Source organism: Adiantum capillus-veneris, chromosome 17, assembly GCF_014529385.1.
Source record: "Adiantum capillus-veneris isolate H3 chromosome 17, ASM1452938v2, whole genome shotgun sequence".
NCBI lineage: Eukaryota > Viridiplantae > Streptophyta > Polypodiopsida > Polypodiales > Pteridaceae > Adiantum > Adiantum capillus-veneris.
Genome location: NC_140947.1, coordinates 153,165,438 through 153,188,675, shown reverse-complemented (window position 1 = coordinate 153,188,675; position 23,238 = coordinate 153,165,438). Strand labels below are relative to the sequence as shown.

Genomic DNA, 23,238 nt, shown 5'->3' with positions numbered 1-23,238 from the left:
CACACAACTGCAACTACCACTGACATTGCCAATTGCTCGTGCACATAAGACCACTGACATGACCACAACTGTGACTGCTACTGACACTGCCAACTGCTCCTGCACATGAGACCACTGACATGAACACATTATGGGCGACAACCCCAACATTGATCCACCTCTTGGCATCAAGGAAGAATTGGAGAGAGAGAGAAAGAATTGGGTCTCTACTCTCGTAGGCCGGCACACAAGAATGGTGCTATGTCTCTGACTGAGATGCCCACGGGATGGCGTGCCCTGAGAGGATAACTCGGAGGGGAAGGTCTGCTGCCCATCTCTCTGAGCAAGGGATTCCCTCCACAAGAAGCCCGTCACCGTCCACAAATCCCGCCGTGGCTGCCTATCAAAAACGATGAGGACTACTAGGCAAAAACTTGGGGCTGTTGGTGAAAACGCTAGGCCTACATGCTGAGGAAAACGCTAGCGTTGTTTGTCGATGACCTCCACCTGCTACCCCTTGGGTGCCATGAGAGGGCGCCCCCACACTAGGGCTGAATGCATGCCACAGGAGGTGACCCCCCATACAACATATATATGCCCATGGCGACCCAGCCTCCAAGCTCCATGACCAAGTAAATAGGGAAAGAAATAAGAGGGGGGCACCAAATGCTTGGGGAAAAATATGGGAGATTGGGATAAAATATCCCAGGCCTCCAGGAGCCAATTGGACATGGAACCATTGACCAAGCCTAAAACCCAAGGCTAAACATGGCTAGACACAATCAGACATGAGAAAGCTACCTCACATTGGACGGGCACAGCCACAAAACAATCCTCACTTCCTAACACATGTCCCTAGGAGAAACTGGGACCGTCTGAACGAACCAAGGGAGATGCCTGAACTCTAACAATACAGACGTTTGCGATTCGCGGTGCGATTTGCGTTGACACCTACTGACGTGGCATGTTGTATGGTCAAGCCATGGGGCGCTAGCTTTTGGGAGTGCAGATGCTTTTAGACTAATGCTTTTCATGTATTGCTTTTGGCCAAGGGCCTTTAAAAGGGTGCCAGGACCTCCTCTGCTAGCAAATTAGCTTGGGATCACTGCAGAGAAAGAGGACCTTCGGACCTTGTATTTGTGCAAGATAGTAATAAAGAAATTTCGAGAAGGGGTGCCACTCTTTGGGGCTTGTATCTCTGAGTGCGGAACTCTACCGTGCCATGTCGTCTCTTTCTCTCAATTTTGTTCTGTTCTTTCAGTTTCTCTCGCGTGTGTTGCATCAGATCTTTGGCTTGGAGTGTCCAAGTCTATTACAAAACCAATCCAAAAGAGTTTGCATGAAGGGATAATGGTGCATGTGGTAAAGGTCTCAGTAGGGTTATTTGACGTAGAACAATACTCAAGTCGAATAGTACCATCCAAGGTCTTGTTATGAACAAAGTGATACTGTATCTCTATATGCTTGGTCTGGGCATGAAACATCGGGATCCTCGCAATGGATATACAAATTTGACTGTTTGTATAAACGATGGTCGTCTGCTATGGAAAACCAATCTCTAAAAGCAACTTGAGTAGAAGATGCAACCTTAGGCTGCCTCTTACTACCTCATGAAATCGCTCCTGAACCAAATGAAAAGATGTAACCTATAGTTGAACGTCCTCCATGTGAATCTCCACCCAATCGGAATCATTCCATTCACGAAGAGTAATCTTGAAGTCCATACCTTCGGCGGTGTACCATATGCCCAACAACTTAGGCGGCTTCAAATACCGCAAGATCCAGAGAGCCTACTTTATATGTGACTTGGCAGGCCTCTGCATAAATGAATCGAGAAGTCCCACCGAGAAAATTGATGTTGAAATGGGTGTTAAGCAACAAATCAAGAGAAGGACCAGCTTTCAATACTTCGTAATGCCAATTACATCGGAGGCGTCATATAGGGACAACATTTGGTTGGGATCCATCGGAGTAGAGATAGGTCTACATTGAGTCACATCCAATGCCTCCCAACAATTCTTGGACATAGCCTTGTTGAGAAAGAAAAATGCCCCCCTGTGTTTGCCATATCTCGAGGAGTCCAAGAAAGTAATGAAGCAAGTTGAGATCTATCATCTCAAACTCATTTGCCAAGGTCTCCATAGTACTGTGTATATGCCGATTATGGCTATGTGTAATCACAAGATCGTTCACATAGAGGATAACAAGTGTCACCAATCCTCCCCCTCTTAAAGATTATAAATCTGGGTCCTTGGTAGACCCACTTGACACCAAGGACCTTCCGCTTTAGTGGCCCCGGACTCCCATGCGTTATTTCAGGGAGTGTTTGAAATAGTTCAATCGCTCTAGACCAAAAGGTGTTCCTTTTTGGGACATTTACCAATCTCGGACTCCATGGCCTCTTCCACTTCGGTTTTGAAAGGGCCATGTGTAACGTGAGGTAGGCACCACGTGCCAACGGAAAAGAACAGACTGAACTCAGTACATGTTTAAAGGCCCTTGGCCTCTCAAAAGCAATCTACATGAAAAGCTTCAAGTTCTAAAAGCATTTGGCCCAAAAGCTAGCGTCCAAAAGCAGCCAACGCTAATCACGAAAATCCGTACAGGTACCACGTTATCACAGTCAACGTAAAACGTGAATTTTCATATAGGCTGCCATGTCAACAAGTTAGCGTAAATTGCGGACTGTCCATATAGCTGCCACCTCATCATCTTTTTACGCTAGAGATTTGTGTGTGTAGTCTTGCTTTATTTATCCCTAGTCACTTGGGCCCCATTAAACGGGGTCCCATTGTCACCAGCGTGTGACTACTATCTATCCTTTTTGTTGATTTCTTTCTTATTATCTATTTACTTTCACTTTTTGGAAACACCCCTCGGGAAATCTAACTGCCTTGCATTGCATAGCTAGTGTGGAACTGTCCAGAGGGAGTCCAGGCCTGAGGGCAAGAGAGCACTAAGGTTGGACAAAGACTATGGTTAGCCAAAGTGGGGTCATTGACTAGCCAAAGTGGAATCCTTTGCTACAGAGGCTACATTTCAGTTCTAGATGTGGTCGCAGTGTACAAAGAGGGTCGGATGACCTAGAAAGATACAATGGCAGCATCTCCTAAAATTTAGGGAACTGCTATTTTGGGACCTGAAAATGTGTTGACGTCATTATCTCCGGAATGACAAGGGGAACATTTTCTTACTCTGCCGTGAAGTCAACTGGGCAACCGGTTGGGAGATTTTTAGGCGGCAACCCCGAAACGGGAAAATGCTTGTAAATGTGCCAAGTGGCACATTCTGGTGCACTTGCCTCATGCAACAAGAAGTGGCGCTGAATTTTAAGCTGGGAGAGCCTCATTTTCAGATTTGTCACAGGTTAAGAGCTATGGAGTGCTTGCTTTCCCTCTTATGCACAGTGCGGTGCCAGGAGTGATGCCCTGCACGCTACGCACTGTCCTCTCTCTCCCCTTTGGCAGTATGTTATGCCCCTCTAGTGGGCTCTTCATTTGACCAATGTACAGTTGTGTGGGTTCATGCGTGATTGCCGAGGCAAGAGCCTCTTGCACAGGTACTGGATTAGCTAGCGGCTAATCCCCCCGCAGGTACAGGTGAATTCGGAGAGGTTTCACGCTAGAAATCTCGTCCGATTCAAAGGGCAAGTAGCCCTACAGGTGCAGGAGCTCGAGGACTTGCTACGGATGCGACCGGCACGCGAAACGGAGCCCGAAACAGTAAATTACAGCCTGCTGTGTATTTTTGCAGGTTTAGGGTTTTGGCCCTAAACGGACCCTAATACCCCCAGGAGGTTCGGGGACGCAAGGGGACCGCTGTACAGGTGATCTGGCGCATTTTCAGGGCTGAAAACAGAGAATTCAGCGTGCTGCAGATTCTCGCCAGGTTTTGCAAAGTGCCCGTATGCGTCGGGAAAGTCAGTCAATGCGTGGGAATACTGACTGTGAAGGGTCCTAGTACAGTTATGCTGCCGAAATCAGGCCGGAACAGCTGAAATTCAGACAAGTTTGTGCAGGGCAGCTTGTAGGGATCCCTCTTTTAAAGAATAAAGAAATACCGAAAATGGCGCCTAAGTTAGGGGCCAATCTGGTGTCCGTCTACTCATACAGGTGCAATCTAGCAGCCTGTATCCCTCTCCCCTTTGTTGTGTCTTGAAAGTACAGGTATAATAGACGACTAATAATGGGTGAAAGCTAAATCAAGGTTTAAAGTAAAGTCTACCGCCCTTTTTGGATTGAACAGGCCAGTTACATGGTTACATTGCCGGGATTAAATCACTTTTTCCCATAGAAGTGAGCCTTGGTCAGATTGGGCTTGAAGACACAGGGGATCATAGACCAGACACAGGGAATTGCAATTATGGCTGACAGACAGATGACGATATATTCAGGACCAAGTTGGCTACTGCTGTGGCTATGTTCACACAAGTAATGCAGAACCCGAGGTTTTTAGGCTTTCTACAACCTCCTGTTCCGTCTCAGCAAGTTGGGTCACTGGATCATATTCAAAAGCCTTTTAAGGCTCGAGCACAGGTGATTCATACCGCACAGTCAATGGAAACACCTGTACACTTGACGGAGAACATGCAGTCTCCACAACCTATGCCTAAGGTGCAAGAACAGGTGGCTGAGATGCCAGTCTTTCAGGCTGTACCAGTTCAGCCCGCCACCTTTCAGCAGCCTATAGCTGGTTCTAATGGACAGGGAAGCAACCTACAGGCTATGCAACAAGTCTTCCCACCACCTTCAGTACATCCTGGCTATTTTGGAGGTGGATCGGTATTCCAGAGCATGGCTGGTCATGGACCTGGAAATCTGTTTTACACGCTAGAAACAGTGTTTGGGGGTGCTCAAACGATGATGCCTAACCCCATGTACAGTGTCATGGGTATGCAACCAGGGTTTCAGAGCACTCAGGGCCAATTTGGGATGCCACAGGCAAATTTTGGTATGGCTGGAATTACAAATCAGCAGCCAAATATGGCATTTCCAAGTCAAGTTAATAGCGGCCAAGGAACACAGATGAACCCTAATAGTGTTCCCATGTTTCAGTCACTTCCATATGACAATTTAACGCCGCTGGAGAGGCCAACTCCGTACAAAGAAGGTGGCAAAGGTGTGACATTCACGACCTTTACAGGGTTTGATGACAGGAAGAAGGCTCTTTCATTCCTCCAGTAGTTTGACAAGGCCTATGCAAGGGGAAACTTTACAGAGGCTTCAAAGGTCCGCAAGGCAGCCACTTTCTTGACAGGGAATGCGGGACAATGGTGGACAACTTTATTGCTTCAAGGGCAAGCTCCGTCCACATGGATTTACTTCAAGCAGATTTTTGCAGCAGCATGGTTATCTGATGACTTTGAAGCAGATGTCATGACAGAATGGCACCAGCTTAATGCTGCCACTTGCAGAAATCTGGATGATTACAATCGGAAGTTTTGGAAAGCTCTACTTCCAGTAACTTCCTATAGGTTTGTGCCATTGACAGAACAGATTGAAAAATACTGTTGTGGCCTACCCAAAGGATTGAGAAAATACTGCACAAAGACCAAAGTCACTACTTTGACGCAGCTCATCGAGGTAGCAAACACTGGCAATGGTTTGCTCAAGGGAGAAGATTGTGAATTTAACACTGGCGTCAAGGCAGGATCAGGCAAGAAAAATTCAGCCAAGAAGCACGTTCCCAATGAGGCTCCTAAAGGGACTCAGGAGTCAGCCAACGCAGGGAAAGACAAAGCTACGGCTGAATCAGAAAAGGGACCAGCAAAGAAATGGAAAAGACGTTTTTCTCGCAAGTCAGAAGAGCAAAAGAAGGTCCTGAGGACAGAGAACAAATGCTTTATATGTTAGCAGCCTGGCCACATTGCTTACAACTGTCCTACAAAGAAAAGGCCAGCTGATTCTGAAGACAAGGAGGACAGGAAAGGAAAGAAGCCTATGGCTGGTCTAGTGCCAGATATGGTGGGCGACAAGCCAAATTCAGATGCAAGTGAGCTTTGCAGAGCATGGAGAAAGGTCAGGGATCAAACAGTGCTTATCTTCTTTGATCCAGGTGCCAAAGCCAACTTCATTTCCCCAGAATTGGCTTCAAAGTTGGGAATCAGACCTGAAGAGATGGGGTATACAGCAGAGGCAGGTTTGGCATGTCCTGGCCATACAGAGGCTGTGACACCCATCATTGGAAAGTTGCGTCTACATATCCAGTCCTATATAGATGCTGAAGAATTTTACATCATGCCACTCGACGGATGTGATGTGTTGTTAGGTATTCCTTGGTTGTTTCGTGTACAGGGAATCATGGATGCCTACAACAAAAAGATCACTGTAAAGAGCAGGGGAAAGACTCACATTCTGGATGTAAAGCTTAAAGGGGAGTCTATTCCTACTGTATCAGCTTCTGCTATTACTTCTGTAATGAAAAAGCATCTTTCTGCGTACTTGGTTTTTGCACGTGAAGTGTCAGATTGTGATGAATCAAATTTATCTGTGCTAGATAAAGAAAGGTCAATGTTTTTACAACAGTATAGTGACTGTTGTTCCGATTCATTACCGTCTCAATTACCACCAGAGAGACCCGAGGACCATGCGATAGATTTGGTGCCAGGCAGTAGCCCACCAAATAAGCCTCCGTACAGGGTTAGTGCGGCTCAGCAAAAAGAGATAATGGGCCAAGTACAGGAGCTGTTAGAAAAGGGGCTGATTCAGCCCAGTTCATCCCCATTCTGTTCTCCAGTGTTGTTGGTGCAGAAAAAGGATGGCTCATGGCGTATGTGCATCGACTACCGTGCACTGAACAAGAATACCATCAAGAATAGGTTCCCTATACCTAGAATTGATGATATTATGGACAAATTAGAAGGAGCAGCTATGTTTAGCAGGATAGATCTAAAGAGTGGGTACCATCAGATCCGCATTAGATCAGAGGATGTGCACAAGACTGCTTTTAGGACGACGTTTGGCCTTTACGAATTTTTAGTGATGCCCTTTGGTCTCACAAATGCTCCTGCTACGTTCAATAGGATGATGGACAGAATTTTCCGTCCACACCAGCAGTTTGTTGGTACATTCTTTGATGACATGATAGTCTACTCAAAGAATGAAGAGGAGCATAGGCATCACTTGGCCATTGTGTTCAAAGAGCTACGCAGTCATAGGTTGCTCATCAATGCAAAGAAAAGTGAGTTTTTTCTGGAAGAGATTCACTTTCTGGGACACATTGTCTCAAAGGATGGTGTCAGAATGGATCCTGCAAAAGTTGAAGCGATCAAGTCATGGCCAAATTTGAAGACGGTGCATGATGTCCGAAGCTTTTTGGGACTATGCTCCTATTACAGAAGGTTTATCCGAAATTTCGCTGAGATTGCTTCACCTTTACATGCTCTTCAAAAGAAGGCAGTCGCCTTTAGATGGACACAGAAAGAGATTTCAGCTTTTAATCTCTTAAAGGAAAAGATGACTTTGGATCCAGTCATTGTGTTGCCAGATCTTAGGAAGTTATTTGTGGTCCAGTGTGATGCCTGCGGTAGTAGCATTGGTGTAGTGCTAATGCAAGATGGCAGGGTAGTAGCCTATGACAGCAGAATTTTGCAAGGGCCAGAGATGACCATGCAGGTCTATGAGAAAGAGTTACTGGCTGTGATTCATGCGCTCTTAAGTTGGAAACACTACCTGCTAGGTGCAGACTTTGTTGTCCAAACGGACCATCAGACCTTGCGATACTTCTTGACACAGACAAAGTTATCTAAGAAGCTTATGCGATGGGCAAATATCTTGTCCATGTTCCATTTTCAGATTGTGCATGTGGAAGGCAAGAAGAACGTTGTGGCTGATGCCTTGTCAAGGAAGCCACAAATTTCAGCTGTGTCAATTCCTTATCATCATGAACTTGATGATATGAGAGAACAATATGCAAATGATGAAGATTTTGCAAGGGTCTTCGAGCAACTAATGAATGGACAACGTCATGAACACTATCTTCTTAAAGACGGGTTCATGATGATGCATGGCAGATTGTGTGTCACAAAGCCATTGCGACGCAAAGTTATGGAAGAGAGTCATGTCCCACCATATGCAGGGCATCGTGGTATCGATGCTACAGTTAAAGCGGTTGAGACATTCTTCTATTGGCCTACATTGAGAAGGGATGTGGATGCCTTTGTGCGAGAATGCCTAATATGCCAAAAGGTCAAGTTTGACAGGCAAAAGGCACCAGGGTTATTGCAACCACTACCTATTCCAGATAAACCATGGGAAAGTATTGCTATGGATTTTATCTTTGATCTTCCGAGAACGCAGACAGGAAACGATGGTATTTGGACCATTATTTGCAGATTCAGCAAACAGGCTCATTTTATTCCTGTCAGGAAGAAGATAAAGCCAGATCAGATGACACACTTGTTTATGAGCAATATTTTCAAGTATCATGGCATGCCACAGTCGATTGTTAGCGACCGTGATCCACGCATGACAAGTTTGTTCTGGAGAGGCTTGTTTGAGAATATGGGCACCACGCTCAAATTCTCTTCGTCATTTCATCCTCAAACAGATGGGCAGTCAGAAGAGGCAAATTCTACTGTCCTAGATCTGCTGAAGTGCTATGTGTCAGAGCATAAAGGAAAGTGGGAGCAGTATTTGCCATTGGTGGAATATGCATACAATAATACAGTGCATTCATCAACTGGCAAGGCACCCTTTGAGATAGTTGAAGGTGGCAAGAAAGTTCCTCCCATACTGCATACAAAGGACAAGATATTTGAAGCAGATAAGTATGTTCAGGACATGGATGAAATGTACAAGAAGGTCAAAGTGGCCTTAGAAAGGACTCAGGCAAAGCAAAAGAAAGCAGCTGATCGTCACCGTCGTGAAGTGGTATATTCACTTGGTGATTGGGTGCTTTTACGCTTTGAAAAGGCAAGGTTAAAGAAGATGAAGGGCAAGGAAAGGCTGTTTCCAAAGCTCAGCTTGCGTTACTATGGGCCTTTTCAAGTATGCGACATAATCAGTGATGTTGCATATAGGCTGAAATTGCCTGACAGTTGGAAGATTCACAATGCGTTTCATGTGAGTCTTCTCAGACCCTATGTGGGTGATGTGCTAGAAGATATGCTAGCTGAAGATCAGCCGGAAGTCGAGGAACTTGATGAGATCTTGGTCCCGGAACAGATTTTGGCACACAAAGAAAGGAAAGTGAAAGGCAAGGTTGCTAGGCGTTACTTGGTAAAGTTCAGAAACTATCCACCAATGGATGCTAAGTGGATGGAAGAAGGTGAACTTGCAGAGTCACCAACTGTGTTATCACTTTACCTGGAAGCCTTCAATTTGCAACCTACCTTGACCCCTTGAGTTTCAAAGCTACATGGATTGTCAGTGTGACAATGGTTTCTGAAACAAATGATGTACATGGTATTTAAAGTGAGCTCAAATCAAATACCTGTTACATGAATGTTAGAGCTGTACAGATTGTCAGTTTGGCAATTGCTCTTATGGAATGTTTAAAAGTTTGGTTAGTGCTATAGAAGTGAGTATTTCTTGTCAGTTTGTCAAGGATACAGTGATTGCTTCTATTGAAGAGTACATGTGTAACTGCATTCTTAAACTGTCGGTTTGGGTATGCTCGAAAGTGTTACGGGATCCAACGTGTACTATAAGACAATGGCAAAATGTGCAGCTACCATTTTGTCATTGGAAAGTTAGTGACTCAAAGCAATGGCAGAGTACGAAGCTACCACTATGTCATTGGGACAGGGTTCACACGCAGGCAATACATGAGTCGACGAGGTGTTGAATACACCAGGGTTGACAATGAGCATGTATGTGTCGTATATGTGTCGACAAGTGTTGAATACATCAGTGTTGACAGTAAGCATGTACGACATAGATGCAAACGAGGACGTTTGAGATTTCAAGAGGGGGGTATGTCACCAGCGTGTGACTACTATCTATCCTTTTTGTTGATTTCTTTCTCATTATCTATTTACTTTCACTTTTTGGAAACACCCCTCGGGAAATCTAACTGCCCTGCATTGCATAGCTAGTGTGGAACTGTCCAGAGGGAGTCCAGGCCTGAGGGCAAGAGAGCACTAAGGTTGGACAAAGACTATGGTTAGCCAAAGTGGGGTCATTGACTAGCCAAAGTGGAATCCTTTGCTACAGAGGCTACATTTCAGTTCTGGATGTGGCGGCAGTGTACAAAGAGGGTCGGATGACCTAGAAAGATACAATGGCAGCATCTCCTAAAATTTAGGGAACTGCTATTTTGGGACCTGAAAATGTGTTGACGTCATTATCTCCGGAATGACAAGGGGAACATTTTCTTACTCTGCCGTGAAGTCAACTGGGCAACCGGTTGGGAGATTTTTAGGCGGCAACCCCGAAACGGGAAAATGCTTGTAAATGTGCCAAGTGGCACATTCTGGTGCACTTGCCTCATGCAACAAGAAGTGGCGCTGAATTTTAAGTTGGGAGAGCCTCATTTTCAGATTTGTCACAGGTTAAGAGCTATGGAGTGCTTGCTTTCCCTCTTATGCACAGGGCAGTGCCAGGAGTGATGCCTTGCACGCTACGCACTGCCCTCTCTCTCCCCTTTGGCAGTATGTTATGCCCCTCTAGTGGGCTCTTCATTTGACCAATGTACAGTTGTGTGGGTTCATGCGCGATTGCCGAGGCAAGAGCCTCTTGCACAGGTATTGGATTAGCTAGCGGCTAATCCCCCCGCAGGTTCAGGTGAATTCGGAGAGGTTTCACGCTAGAAATCTCTTCCGATTCAAAGGGCAAGTAGCCCTACAGGTGCGGGAGCCCGAGGACTTGCTACGGATGCGACCGGTACGCGAAACGGAGCCCGAAACAGTAAATTACAGCCTGCTGTGTATTTTTGCAGGTTTAGGGTTTTGGCCCTAAACGGACCCTAATACCCCCAGGAGGTTCGGGGACGCAAGGGGACCGCTGTACAGGTGATCTGGCGCATTTTTATGGCTGAAAACAGAGAATTCAGCGTGCTGCAGATTCTCGCCAGGTTTTGCAAAGTGCCCGTATGCGTCGGGAAAGTCAGTCAATGCATGGGAATACTGACTGTGAAGGGTCCTTGTACAGTTATGCTGCCGAAATCAGGCCGGAACAGCTGAAATTCAGCCAAGTTTGTGTGGGGCAGCTTGTAGGGATCCACAGCATTTATTCCCTCTTCTAAAGAATAAAGAAATACCGAAAGGGGTGCCTAAGTTAGGGGCCAATCTGGTGTCCGTCTACTCATACAGGTGCAATCTAGCAGCCTGTATCCCTCTCTCCTTTGTTGTGTCTTGAAAGTACAGGTATAATAGACGACTAATAATGGGTGAAAGCTAAATCAAGGTTTACAGTAAAGTCTACCGCCCTTTTTGGATTGAACAGGCCGGTTACACCCATAAGTTCTACTTCTTCAACTTCTTCTACTGTTTCTAGGGTTTAGTCCCCTCGGCTGGGATCTGCAGGTTGGCTTCGTTCTTTAGTGGCTTGACACGTCAGTAGTTTGTGACATCCCCCCTTCTTGAGAGAAAGTAATCGTCCGCGATTACTTTCGCGATTACAACATATCTGCAAAACAACTCAAGTTAGCTCAAAAATTTTCGAGGGTCATTCTAAGGGACATATGGAGGGACAATCAGTTTTCTCATTCCCATATTGGAGCTCTTGATATTTTCGGTCGTTGGCTTCCCAGAAAAATCTCATCCAATAAGGAGTCTCATTCCAGATTGGAACTCTCGATATCTTGGGTCGTTGGTCTCAACATAAAAGAAATACCAAAAGGGGCGCAAGACTATGGGGCCAGTGCATCTGGAAGTGGAACTCCGCCACTTTGTGTGGCGATTACTGTTTGATTCGAATTCAATTGTTAAAGTTTTAAGATTGTTCGTGAGTTGTTGTGAGATTACTGCCTTGTCAGTGCCAATCTGATTACACCAAGTTTATGCAGTTTTAAAGAATTTAAGCCCATAAGAATAATGAGATAGCTTTTCATCTCGAGTACTTGACAGTTTTCAAGTGCATCTTGGTAAATTACTTCTTTGTTTTCTTCTCAAGGAGAACATGGGCCCTCTCAATTGCCTTTTAGGACTTGTAGACTGTTTTTGACAAGCTTAATTGGTCTCTTTGGTGCCACATTAGACACGTTGGCATGGTGTCTATTGTAAGGTATGATTCAAGTGAGATCTTAAATAATGATAGGGGGCCTTCCACATGGGATCATCTAGCTGGACTGTAACCAAGGGTCTTCAAGAGTTTTGTTTTTGCAATGTTTGAAGAAGCGTGTAGTAATGTCGTGTAAAGTGATATGCATGCCGCTGCCTGCATGTTGTGAGCTCGATGTGGCTCGTAGTTTTGTTTGGTTTTGTGTTATCTTCTTTGTTTGGTTTGTGCATTTTCATCTTCTATGCAAGAAATATTTGGGAGATTGTTTTTCTTGTGTGTTATTTTACTCTATATCTAGCAACAGTTTGTTCAGGTAGAGTATTGCAAATTGTGGCTGTAAATGAGCTCACTATTTTTATTGTTATGTCGTTTCAGTGGCATCATTATAATGGGGTCAAATGGTCCTAGTGGAAACTTTGACTTCCATAACTTTTTCAAGAATCCACCACCGCCTGGTTATAATCAGCCACAAGGTCCCCCTTATCCTCCTCCAGGCCATTTGCTACACAACTTTCCACATAATAACTTTCCTCTTTCCAATTCATACGGCCCATCTACAAGCTCTTATTCCAATCTGGCTGCATCTTATCCTTTTGGACCTCAAGGTTCTTTGTATAACCATTATCCACCTTATCCTCAGGAGCAGGTACCTCGCGGGCCTTCCTATCCAGCTCCTGGTTTTGGTCAGCCTGCTTTTACAGGCTCAGTTCCTCCACCGTTGCCTTTGTCAGCCAGTGTCTCCCCGATAAGCTCACCGAGTCCATCTACTTCAGCTCTTGACAGTGCACGCCTAATGGCACTTTTGACCAACCCTCCTGCAGGGGGGGCAAACTTAAGCTCCCTAGAACATCCATCTGTAGATTTGGAGTTGTCTCATCCACCTGCTGCAGCTGCCCCTGCTGTTCCCTCTGCTCCTCCAGTAAGTTTGGCACCAACGTCTACCTCAGGGAGACTAGCTAGGAGTAAATTTTCGAGGGGTCGCCAACTCAAGGGGGAGCATGTAACTTATGATATTGACGTTCGATTGCCGGGGGAGGCACAGCCCCAGCTTGAACACAATACAATCACCAAGTATCTTTCAGATCCTCAAGTTCTTGTGGGCAGGCAAATAGCTGTCAACAGGAGCTATATATGCTATGCTTTGCGTGCAACAAAGGGCATTCGAGTTTTGAACATTAACACAGCGCTCAAATATCTGCTTCGGGGCCACTCAGAGGGGGTATGTGGCTTGCTGTAAGACTTTATACATTGTGTGTGGTCAGGTTGCATTTTGACGGAAATTCTGGTTTGTTTCTTGTAGCGGGTGACTGATATGGCGTTTTATGGTGAAAACGTGCACCTCCTAGCGAGGTAAGTTTTTCTTGGTTACATTTTAGTTCTGAAAGGCCTTTGGGATTCGTGCTATTTGAATCAGATCAAGAGACTGGTTTAGTCTCTTATTTACAGTGCAAGTACAGACGGGAGGCTTTTTGTTCGAAAAATAGTGGAGGGCCCTGGAGAAGACAACAAAGTACAAATTTCAGATCAGATACTCTTAGCCATTCAATTCACTGGCAACTGGGAATCTGTTCATCCTCGTGTTTGCTGGCACGCTCACACTGAGGTTGTTGCCATTAATATCTAATGTGCAAATATGTTACACTGCAGGAGTGGCTTTTGCTTATGCTACCATTGATTGATTGCTTTGCAGGACCTTGTTGTTGTAGGCATGGAAAATTATGTTTTAACAGTTGACATTAAGAAAGTTAGGCAGTGTGCTGCCCCTGATGGATTTTTTGTAGAACAACCGGTGTTTTGCCCTGTGGATTCTCCAATTGAAGGTGTTTATTGTGCTGGTAAACATCTGAAGGAAGTCACAGACCTATCAACAAGTCAGTGGACTAGGTTGGTGTCAGCTTCAAAAGATGGAACGGTAAATAGCCACTTTTTATGTCATTAAATTGTTCATCTTAAAAAGAAACCAAGTAAAGGAAGAAAAATCTATGCGTTGCTGTTGGATGAGTGTGCTAGATATCTGCAGGTGAATGATCTGAATAATTTATGTAATATAGAAGAATAAGGAATATCTGGTCATCCTTAGGTACATATTTGGCGGGAGCAAAATATGCTTCCATCTTTCACTCTTATGCCCCATGATGGATTACCAGTTGATGCTGTTGCATTGCTTTCAGCTCCTCATCGCAATGATCATGTTGTTCTTCTTACTGCGGTAAGGTTACTCCTATGTGCTCTTTCTGTTTCTATGATCCAAACTGAGCTAAGCTATTGAAGGTCCTCTTTCATCAGGGTCCATTGAACAGAGAGCTAAAACTATGGGTGCCTTCAGGTGGAGAGGGATGGTTTCCTCGGTCTGGATCCTTGAATTGGAAATGCACTCAAACACTTGAGTTAAAAAGCTCCTCTGTGGAAGATTGCGATACTGCATTTTTCAATCAAGTGCTAGTGGTTCCTAGAGCGTGTGTGATTTTGCTACCAAATGCTCGAAGAAAGGCCCTTTATGTAGTTCATGTCAATTTTGGGACAGATCCTTCTGCCACTCACATGGATTATCTAGCTGAATTTCTAGTTATGATGCCAATATTTAGCATTACTGCCACTAGCGAGAATGTCTTTGATGGTGAAGGTGTTGTGCAAGTGTATTGCGTACAAACAGAAGCTATACAGCAATATTCACTTGATTTATCGTTATGTGTTCCTCCAATAGAATCAGCCACCGTCAATGTGGTGGAAAAGGACCTGAAGGGCTCACTTGGAGGTCCCACTCCAAATCTAGAAGCTTCCTCTACTGCGCTCGAAGTGAGTGCTATGTTGAGGGCAAAGTCCCCGGGTCCTATTTCTGGAATTTCTTTGACTGATACTGTTATAGGAGGAAATGATGCATCAACAGTTAGTGTAGATTCAACAACATCACCAGATACGAAAGTGGGGATTAATTCCATCATGAAGGAGACAAAAGAGCTGTCTATGAATGATTTATCATCCAATATCCCTCAAATTATTGCTCCAACTCCTCATGTTGGAGCAGTCATCTTGAGTCCAAAGAGCTCACCTCTTGTTAAGTCAAATTTGAAAACCTCAACTGCAAATAATTCTCCCAGAAAACAATCGGCCTTTGTACGTATCTTTGAGCGAAATGAAGAAAGCAAGAATGAATCAGATGCAATTCAGGAATCGTATCCTTTGTCTCCCAGAAGGCCTTCTAATGAGGTCATGCGAATCAGTGAAGACCGTGATTGGCAGGTTATCTCAACCTCTCCTGCTGCTTCTATCATGTCAGAGCAGCATGGTGGCTTGAGTTCCATGCATCTAATAACACCTTCAGAGCTCATGTCCATGGTGGCACGATCCAAAGGGGAAGTAAATAACAGTGGTTCTGCAGTGTCCTCTCCTGGAAGAGGTGGTGGGATATCGAAGGAACTCACAAAGCCAGAATCGAGGTTTGAAGAGTACATGGAAAAAGAGGATCTGGAAGTGCTAGCAGTCGAAACGAAGGAAGTTACAGATAGCACTCTTCTCTTTCCAGGAAGCACTAGCTTAGAGAAGGAAGCCTCACAAATGAAGGGCCAAGTAGGTTCAGATTATCGAGAGAGAGATTCGACTAATACAATGCCGGAATTCATCTGCATGGATATCTTGAAAGAGGAGAAGGACCTGGTGGAGCAGCTTCAATTTGACCAAGCATCTGGAGGAACACAAGTCTTCAGCGATGAAGTTGAGGAACCTCTGCCCAATGTTCCTGTTGTGGATGAACTATGTGAGCAACTCAAAGAAGTTTCTGTCAAGTTTGATGACTCATCATCATTACAGGTGTCACAGCCTAGGAAAAAGAAGAATAAAAATAAGACTGATGCCAATGTCTCAAGTCTGATGGCCATACCTACTACCCAATTGCCTAGCTCTTCAACATCGGCACATTTCGTTTCTGATCAAGAATTGGGCATGAGTTTAAGCAATAATTTGCTGCCTGTTTCTGCCATTGCTGCACAAGTTTTTGCTCTGCAGGAGTCTGTGAATCAGGTACACACATTTGGAGACATATAAAAGGAATCTAATCCTGCCAGTCCAGTAATTCTGCACTGGCGGGGGAATTTATTTATCATTTCAGTGTGACAATGAGACTCTATGCTTTGCAGCTAGTGTCCATGCAAAGAGATTTTCAGAAGCAGCTGGGAACAATTTTGGCAGTGCCCATTGCCAAAGAAGTTAAAAAGATGGAGGTATCTTTGGGTCAGCGTATGGAAAAGTTGCTGAAGGCGCATGCAGAAGCAATATGGGCTCGTTTACAAGAAGATACCACAAAGCGCGAGAAACTAGATAGAGATCGTGCTCAGCAGCTTACATCGATGCTGACAAATTATCTAAGTAAGGAAATGCCGGGGACTTTGGAGAAAGCTTTGAAGAAAGAGTTATCCTCCATCGGTTCTTATGTTACTCGTTTGGTTATACCGAGTATTGAAAAAGCTATTTCAACCGCCGTGAATGAGTCTTTCCAGGTTGGTGGGGGACATTGTTTAACCTGTTTTGTTAATTTGCATCATGTCATCATATTTCACAAAAATGACATTCGGTTTACTTATAGTCTCTGTAATCACTTTGAAAGTAGAGGGAATGTTGTTGTGTACTAGGCACAATAATGCTCATGGTTTCTTAGGCCTTATGGATGAATGGACATGCGTTCACACTTGCACTTTCTTACAAATATGTCACGAGTTCATTTGGGTGAAATGTTGAAGCTCAAATAGGTTTACAGATTTTAGATTGTGAAGTTGTTGTTGGACTTTTTGCTACTTGGTCACATGCAACTTCTCTTCATCTTTGGTGATGTGCATGTTACTTTCTATACTCTTATCTTGTGTGTATGGGCCCAAGATACATTGTATCTAGTTATACAACCACTATTGATGTTTTTATGTCTCTCAATTATCAACTATAATAGTCATATTAGTAGATATATGTAGGTTGCGAATGTTGCACTGTGTGCGCTCGTTAAGAAGTTTCACAGCTACTATTTCCTATGACTCATTTTGAGAAATGCTGTAGAATGTGACAAATTTCATGGCTCAATTATAGGGACTTGGTTACAAGATTCCATCCTCTATTGCCAGTAATGACAGAAATTCATAGAAAACTATACTCTTTGATGAGCAAAGCTTAACATGGAAATCACTTTCATATTTACATTCGAGTGGATAGTTTGAAAATTGTACACTCTTGCAGTTGTTGAAGGATTATGTTGTGAAATAGAGCTTGCAAATGTATCTTTCTTGGGAAATTTCACACGTATTCTTCATACTAGGACGAGTTTGGAATGAGTTTCGAAGTTGATATTCTTATTTAAGTACACAGCCAAAGATTCCACAAGAATCAGACTTTTGGAGGAAAGACTACAAGACGGTTAGATTCAAAGAATTACCTTGCTAAGGTTGCTATATGTCACAAGGCGGGCACCACGTGCCAATAGAAAAGAACAGACTGAACAAACTTTTAGCACTTCAATAACAACTGAATTGAGAGAGAGAGACGACACGCGACACGAAGTGGCGGAATTCCACCCCGGAGAGTATTGGCCCCAACCTTGGCGCCCCTTTCGGTGTTTCTTTATATTGCATCAACACAGTACAAGCCGGTACTCTAGACTTTGTACCTTCTCCAAGAAGCATGCCAGAGAATGAGCCCTAGCCTCATATTTAAAGACCCTTGGCCTAAATAGCAATTACAGTGAAAAGCCTTCAAACTCAAAAGCATTTGGTCCAAAAGCAAAGCTAAAAAGCTGCTAGCGTAATTTACGAAAATCCGTACAGCATGCCACGTCATCAACCAACGCAAAATGCGTTCCGTACAACTTGCCACGTCATCATGCTAGCACAATTTTCAAAAATCTGCCGCTGCTTCTTTTGTTGCTTCTGCTTCTTCTAGGGTTTAGGCCCCTCGACCCACATCTGTAAGTTGGCTCCATTCTTTAGGCTTTGACACGTCAACAGTTTGTTGCAGCTATAAATACGAGGCATAGCCTCAAGTGTAAAACTTAGATCATGAGTTTTTGTTTAGTTTGATACAACTTTCTCTAGAGGCAACTTCACGGAAGCTTCCAAGGTCAAGAAAGCGGGTTATGGTTAAAAACCTAACCCTTTCAACTTACCAGAACCCGGTCAAGGGGCCTAAAACCGTCACATGCACATCTAACCCTATGTGTACGTGGACAAGCTACTTCACTTCATGGGTTCAATTCAGTTCAGTCAGCCTAGCTTAGGAAGTGATTTGGCACTTCTGTGAGTCTGTTCGCAGACCGTGCATGTCCACACACTTAGAATAGATGCATATCCTGAAACTAATTTGACTATTTTGTTACTAATTTCTATTTTCTAGAATTAGGACTTTAATAAGAAATGTGCACAAGTTAACTAATAAGTTAAGGAATCACAGATCTGTAAGAAAAACCATCAGGAAACAGACAACTCTGGTGTGTCATATGATGGGTTACAAGAATCACCGTGAAGGAGTTGGCCTGTTAGTTCGGTGGGAGAAGACCAGGTAATGGTGGTCCCTGATGAGTCACAAGATGGGTGACAGGTTCATCGGTAAGGGGACACACTAAGGGTCTAAGGAGGAAATTCGAACCGAGTAAGAAAATACGCGTAAGAACGCAAGCACAAGAATAAAGATGGGTTCAATAAAGCTTTTTACGAAAAGCAGGAACAATCGCGGGAAGGCAGACGCTTTCCCGCGAGGAATCTATGTTTGCATTGCATTCGTGCATGTGGTTGCATCCAGGGATGCCTGGGAAGTGCTGTGAAAGCATTGATTTTAACTTATAAGGTTTTATTGAGTTTTTGGGTAGGTTCAGACCAATTTTAAAATATGCCGGCCGCCCACTTAATAAGTGGGCAGCCACTTAAAAGATAAAGCAACAAAACCAGCCAGCGAATTCCCTCTCCCTATTTCGGGTAGAACAGCGCAAAAGAAAAAGAAAAAGAAAAGAAAAAAAAAATGGCCTCGATCTCTACGCGAGCAGTTATTCGTGCCGTGGCCAGGGAGCTATAAAAGCACCACATGCCCTCACTCACGGGAGGTACCAACATCAGCAAGAGAAGACTCTGCCGCAAGAGATCGCGAGACTACGAAGCACGGAAGTCGCTTTTCCCGCGCAAGAGCGACAGGTATCTATTGTGGATTCGCCATACGAATTGTTGTCGCGTGTTTGTGTGGTTTGTTTTGCAGGAATCTCCCGTCTTACGGGAAGGCCCTTCACGGGAAGTACGGCTTCACGCCTAAGTCCCTTACGGGAAAGTACGGCTTCGCACCTAAGTCCCTTACGGGAAGGAACGGCCTTGTGCCCAAGCCCTTTACGGGAAAGAACGACCTTCGGGTCTAAGACTACAGAACGGAGGGGTTTCCTCGGGTTCTTGTGCTTGTAAAAGGTTCTCCCTAATAAAGAATTCTCTTTAAGGGGGGGGACCAGCCCATCTTCTGGTCCCCAGTACTGTGTCGATCTTCTCACTCTCTCTCTCTCTCTATCTATTTCTCTCTATATCCTTTGGCTTCAATAATAAGAGATAAATTCTATTTATCTGAGTATATTTTATATTGTTATGCGCTCCCGTTTGTGACAATGGTATCAGAGCATGGTCTCCTCTCTTTCTCTGTAAAGGAGGACGACTCTGGGAAGATACGGGAAGAAGCCATGATAAGCCAAGAGAGAAGTAAGCAGGTGGAACCCTAAGTCCTACAAGGAAAAGCTCGCAGAGTTGGAATTTTTTTTTTCTCTCTCCAAGAAGTCGACACAAGGCTTGGGATTCTCTGAGAAGGCGACAAGAGCATGATGCTCAAGAACCTAGAGAATCCAAGGAGCGGAATGCTCGAGATTCTTCAGAATCCAGAAAATATCCATGAACGTCAATCCAGAACTATAGCCATGAAATCCCGTCATTCCGGGAAGGATATGAAGAAGGTCTCTAGACCTAGGAACACTTCCAGTCAAGTTTGATACTTTTGACGGAAGGGAAGATGCCCCGAAAGCTACCGCATTGATTCGACAAGTTTGAAGTTGCCTTTGCAAACGGCAATTTCTGAAAAAGCGTCGAAGATGAGGCATGTGATTAAACACCTCAAGGGGATTGCAAGTACTTGGTGGTATACCAAAGCTCTGCAAGGAACTTACAACAAGACTTGGATTCAATTCAAGGCTGAATTTTTTGACAAATTTTTTTCCTCTATGCTTTGAAGAAGGCATCCAAGAAGATTGGGATCGGTTTGCCCAATAGGAACACGAGTGAGTCAAAGCAAGTAGTGGTTCACTCTTGCCAAGGTAGCTCCATTCTTGATCCTCTCTGAGGAAGGAAAGATGAACAAATTTAACGAAGGACTTTTGCTCGAATTTGTAAACCCATTTGCAAGATACTTTGTAGCAGATGGTGGAGTCAGCAATACAAAGCTGAAAGTGTACACCTTAGTGTACATAGAATCCAATCCCCGGGGTGGGACGGGAAACATTGAACACATAAAGTTTGGAGTAAGGGAATTAAATCTAACTCCCAACTTCTTGAATAGAAGACCCTTGAACTTTAAGTGAGAGGGCAGGTTTTTAATCAAAGTTACATCTTTGAGGAAATCATAAAGTGCATTATGCTTGTTTGCTCTTTTGCACGAGGTATGGTTGTGTCTAACCAGGACAATCACTCTCGAGTGTTTATTAGAGTAAGGTTGAGTCAGAACATTGTTTATACGATGAACTGCTTTGCTTAACCATCCGGAAGGTCCATGATTGATCTGGTATCCGGTAGTTCTCCAACAAATTACCTGCTATTGCGGGTAGGAAATTATGAAGGAACCATTCTGAGTTTTCAAGCAAAGAAAAGCTTTCATGAAGCTTGAGTACTCTCTCTAAGCCCACACCCCCTACCCGGTAAGGGAAGATATGGTAGTGCTTTTTGCACAAGTGAATGAACACTCTCTTTACGAGGGAAGGAACAAGCGACGACTACGGCCTGTGCTTGAGGAATCCAAGGATTAAAATCCTAGATTATTTGATGAGCGGGTTTTGCTCTAAGATCGAGCCAAGTGATCGTCAAGTTGAGCGTCTTCGCTCTAAGGATCTTACGAAGGGAAGGTAATTTCCCAGGTTCATCGAAACTTTAACACAACTTAAGAATTATGTACACTTTTGAGTACATGGATAACACACGAAGATGCAGACCTATGCCAAGGAACTGGACGAGAGTTTGTTATACTCTCTTGAGCGCTTTTTTGCGCGCAAGAATATTCCGACACGAGAATCTCTATTTGAGATGTGTTTGGTAGAAGGAATTTGAGTTTCTCTACGGAGAAGAGGTTTTCCGATGGTCGTTGATCATTGAGTACGCTATGTGCCTTTACCATTACAGTAGCAACTTTTGGTTGCGGTATATGTTTCTCCATGAGAAGGTCAAGTAGCATTTACACGCTGCTCGAATAAGTTCGAACTATTATGTTCGTAAGAGTAAAATTTGCCAACCATTTTAAAATGGTAAGAATTACCTTAACCACATATGGGAGAACATCCTTGAGATCCAAAGCGGGTTCACCCTTAAGTGGGCCAAGTTTGAACTTATGTTCACAGAATGGTATGTCTAGAATTTTATCTGCCTAAGATTTTGCGAGGAATCCTAGATGCTTGCAAGGATGGCCTCTGCAAGGAAGAGACGCTAATAGACGTCACGAGAACACTGCTAGTGGTAATAACTTACAGGAGGAAAAGATTGGAAGGAAGTGCCGCCGTGCACAAGGAATCTTCGGATTGAAACCGCTCGCCTACGTTGAGCGACGGCCCGAAACAAGAACCTTCTTTAAGGTGATCGAAGACCTTGTTTGTGAAGGAGGATATCGAAATTAATACTCTTATGATTTGTGCATTCCCTATGTGGGAGGACACAAGAGGTTTAATACCCTCTGGACTAACAGCGCAGGATTATGCGCAAGGACAGATGCCTAGATTGATTTCTAGGAGGATTATTCTTCTCGGGATTGAGAAGGTGGAATTGAGTTAACAGATTCTAGGATAAGGAAACTTCCAATCTGTTGGAAAGACGCGAATGACGAGTTCTTACATGGCTCGTAAGTTTGATGAATGGTGAAGGATATCCTCGAGGTACTAGCGGAAGGACATGAACCGGTAAGGTAAGTATTGAATTCTTGAATTTTATTTAAATTAATTTTTAAGCTCTCTTTTGAGAAAGGACTAGCTCAACTCACCATTGAGTAAGATTTGAAATCTTTCCGGTTTCTCCCCGGCAGTTCAGTTGGACCTCTACAGTTGAGGACAACTGTTTATAAGTGAGAGGGATGAAACTAATTTGACTATTTTGTTTCTAATTTCTATTTTCTAGAATTAGGACTTTAATAAGAAATGTGCACAAGTTAACTAATAAGTTAAGGAATCACAGATCTGTAAGAAAAACCATCAGGAAACAGACAACTCTGGTGTGTCATATGATGGGTGACAAGAAGCACCGTGAAGGAGTTGGCATGTTAGTTCGGTGGGAGAAGACTAGGTAATGGTGGTCCCTGATGAGTCACAAGATGGGTGACAGGTTCATTCGTAAGGGGACACACTAAGGGTCTAAGGAGGAAATCCGAAATGAGTAAGAAAATACGCGTAAGAACGCAAGCACAAGAATAAAGATGGTTTCAATGAAGCTTTTTACGAAAAGCAGGAACAATCGCGGGAAGGCAGACGCTTTCCCGCGAGAATCTATGTTTGCATTGCATTCGTGCATGTGGTTGCATCCAGGGACGCCTGGGAAGTGCTGTGAAAGCATTGATTTTAACTTATAAGGTTTTATTGAGTTTTTGGGCAGGTTCATACCAATTTTAAAATATGCCGGCCGCCCACTTATTAAGTGGGCGGCCACTTAGAAGATAAAGCAACAAAACCAGCCAACGAATTCTCTCTCCCTATTTCGGGTAGAACAGCGCAAAAGAAAAAGAAAAAGAAAAGAAAAAAAAAATGGCCTCGATCTCTACGCAAGCAGTTATTCGTGCCGTGGCCAGGGAGCTATAAAAGCACCACATGCCCTCACTCACGGGAGGTACCAACATCAGCAAGAGAAGACTCTGCTGCAAG

General features: G+C 44.1%; 1 protein-coding gene across 3 annotated transcripts in view; it reads left to right on the top strand.

Annotated features, from left to right (window-relative positions):
• LOC147438345 (enhancer of mRNA-decapping protein 4-like) overlaps positions 1 to 23,238 on the top strand; it is a 126,847-nt gene that overhangs the window by 59,805 nt on the left and 43,804 nt on the right. For all 3 annotated transcript variants that reach the window (XM_086487647.1, XM_086487645.1, XM_086487646.1), the window contains exons 2-8: positions 12,516 to 13,359; positions 13,441 to 13,490; positions 13,587 to 13,743; positions 13,831 to 14,052; positions 14,221 to 14,349; positions 14,427 to 16,157; positions 16,274 to 16,633. In XM_086487647.1, coding sequence (XP_086343773.1) covers positions 12,529 to 13,359; positions 13,441 to 13,490; positions 13,587 to 13,743; positions 13,831 to 14,052; positions 14,221 to 14,349; positions 14,427 to 16,157; positions 16,274 to 16,633 — 3,480 coding nt within the window. In that variant the 5' untranslated portion in view covers positions 12,516 to 12,528. The remainder of the gene's footprint in view (positions 1 to 12,515; positions 13,360 to 13,440; positions 13,491 to 13,586; positions 13,744 to 13,830; positions 14,053 to 14,220; positions 14,350 to 14,426; positions 16,158 to 16,273; positions 16,634 to 23,238) is intronic.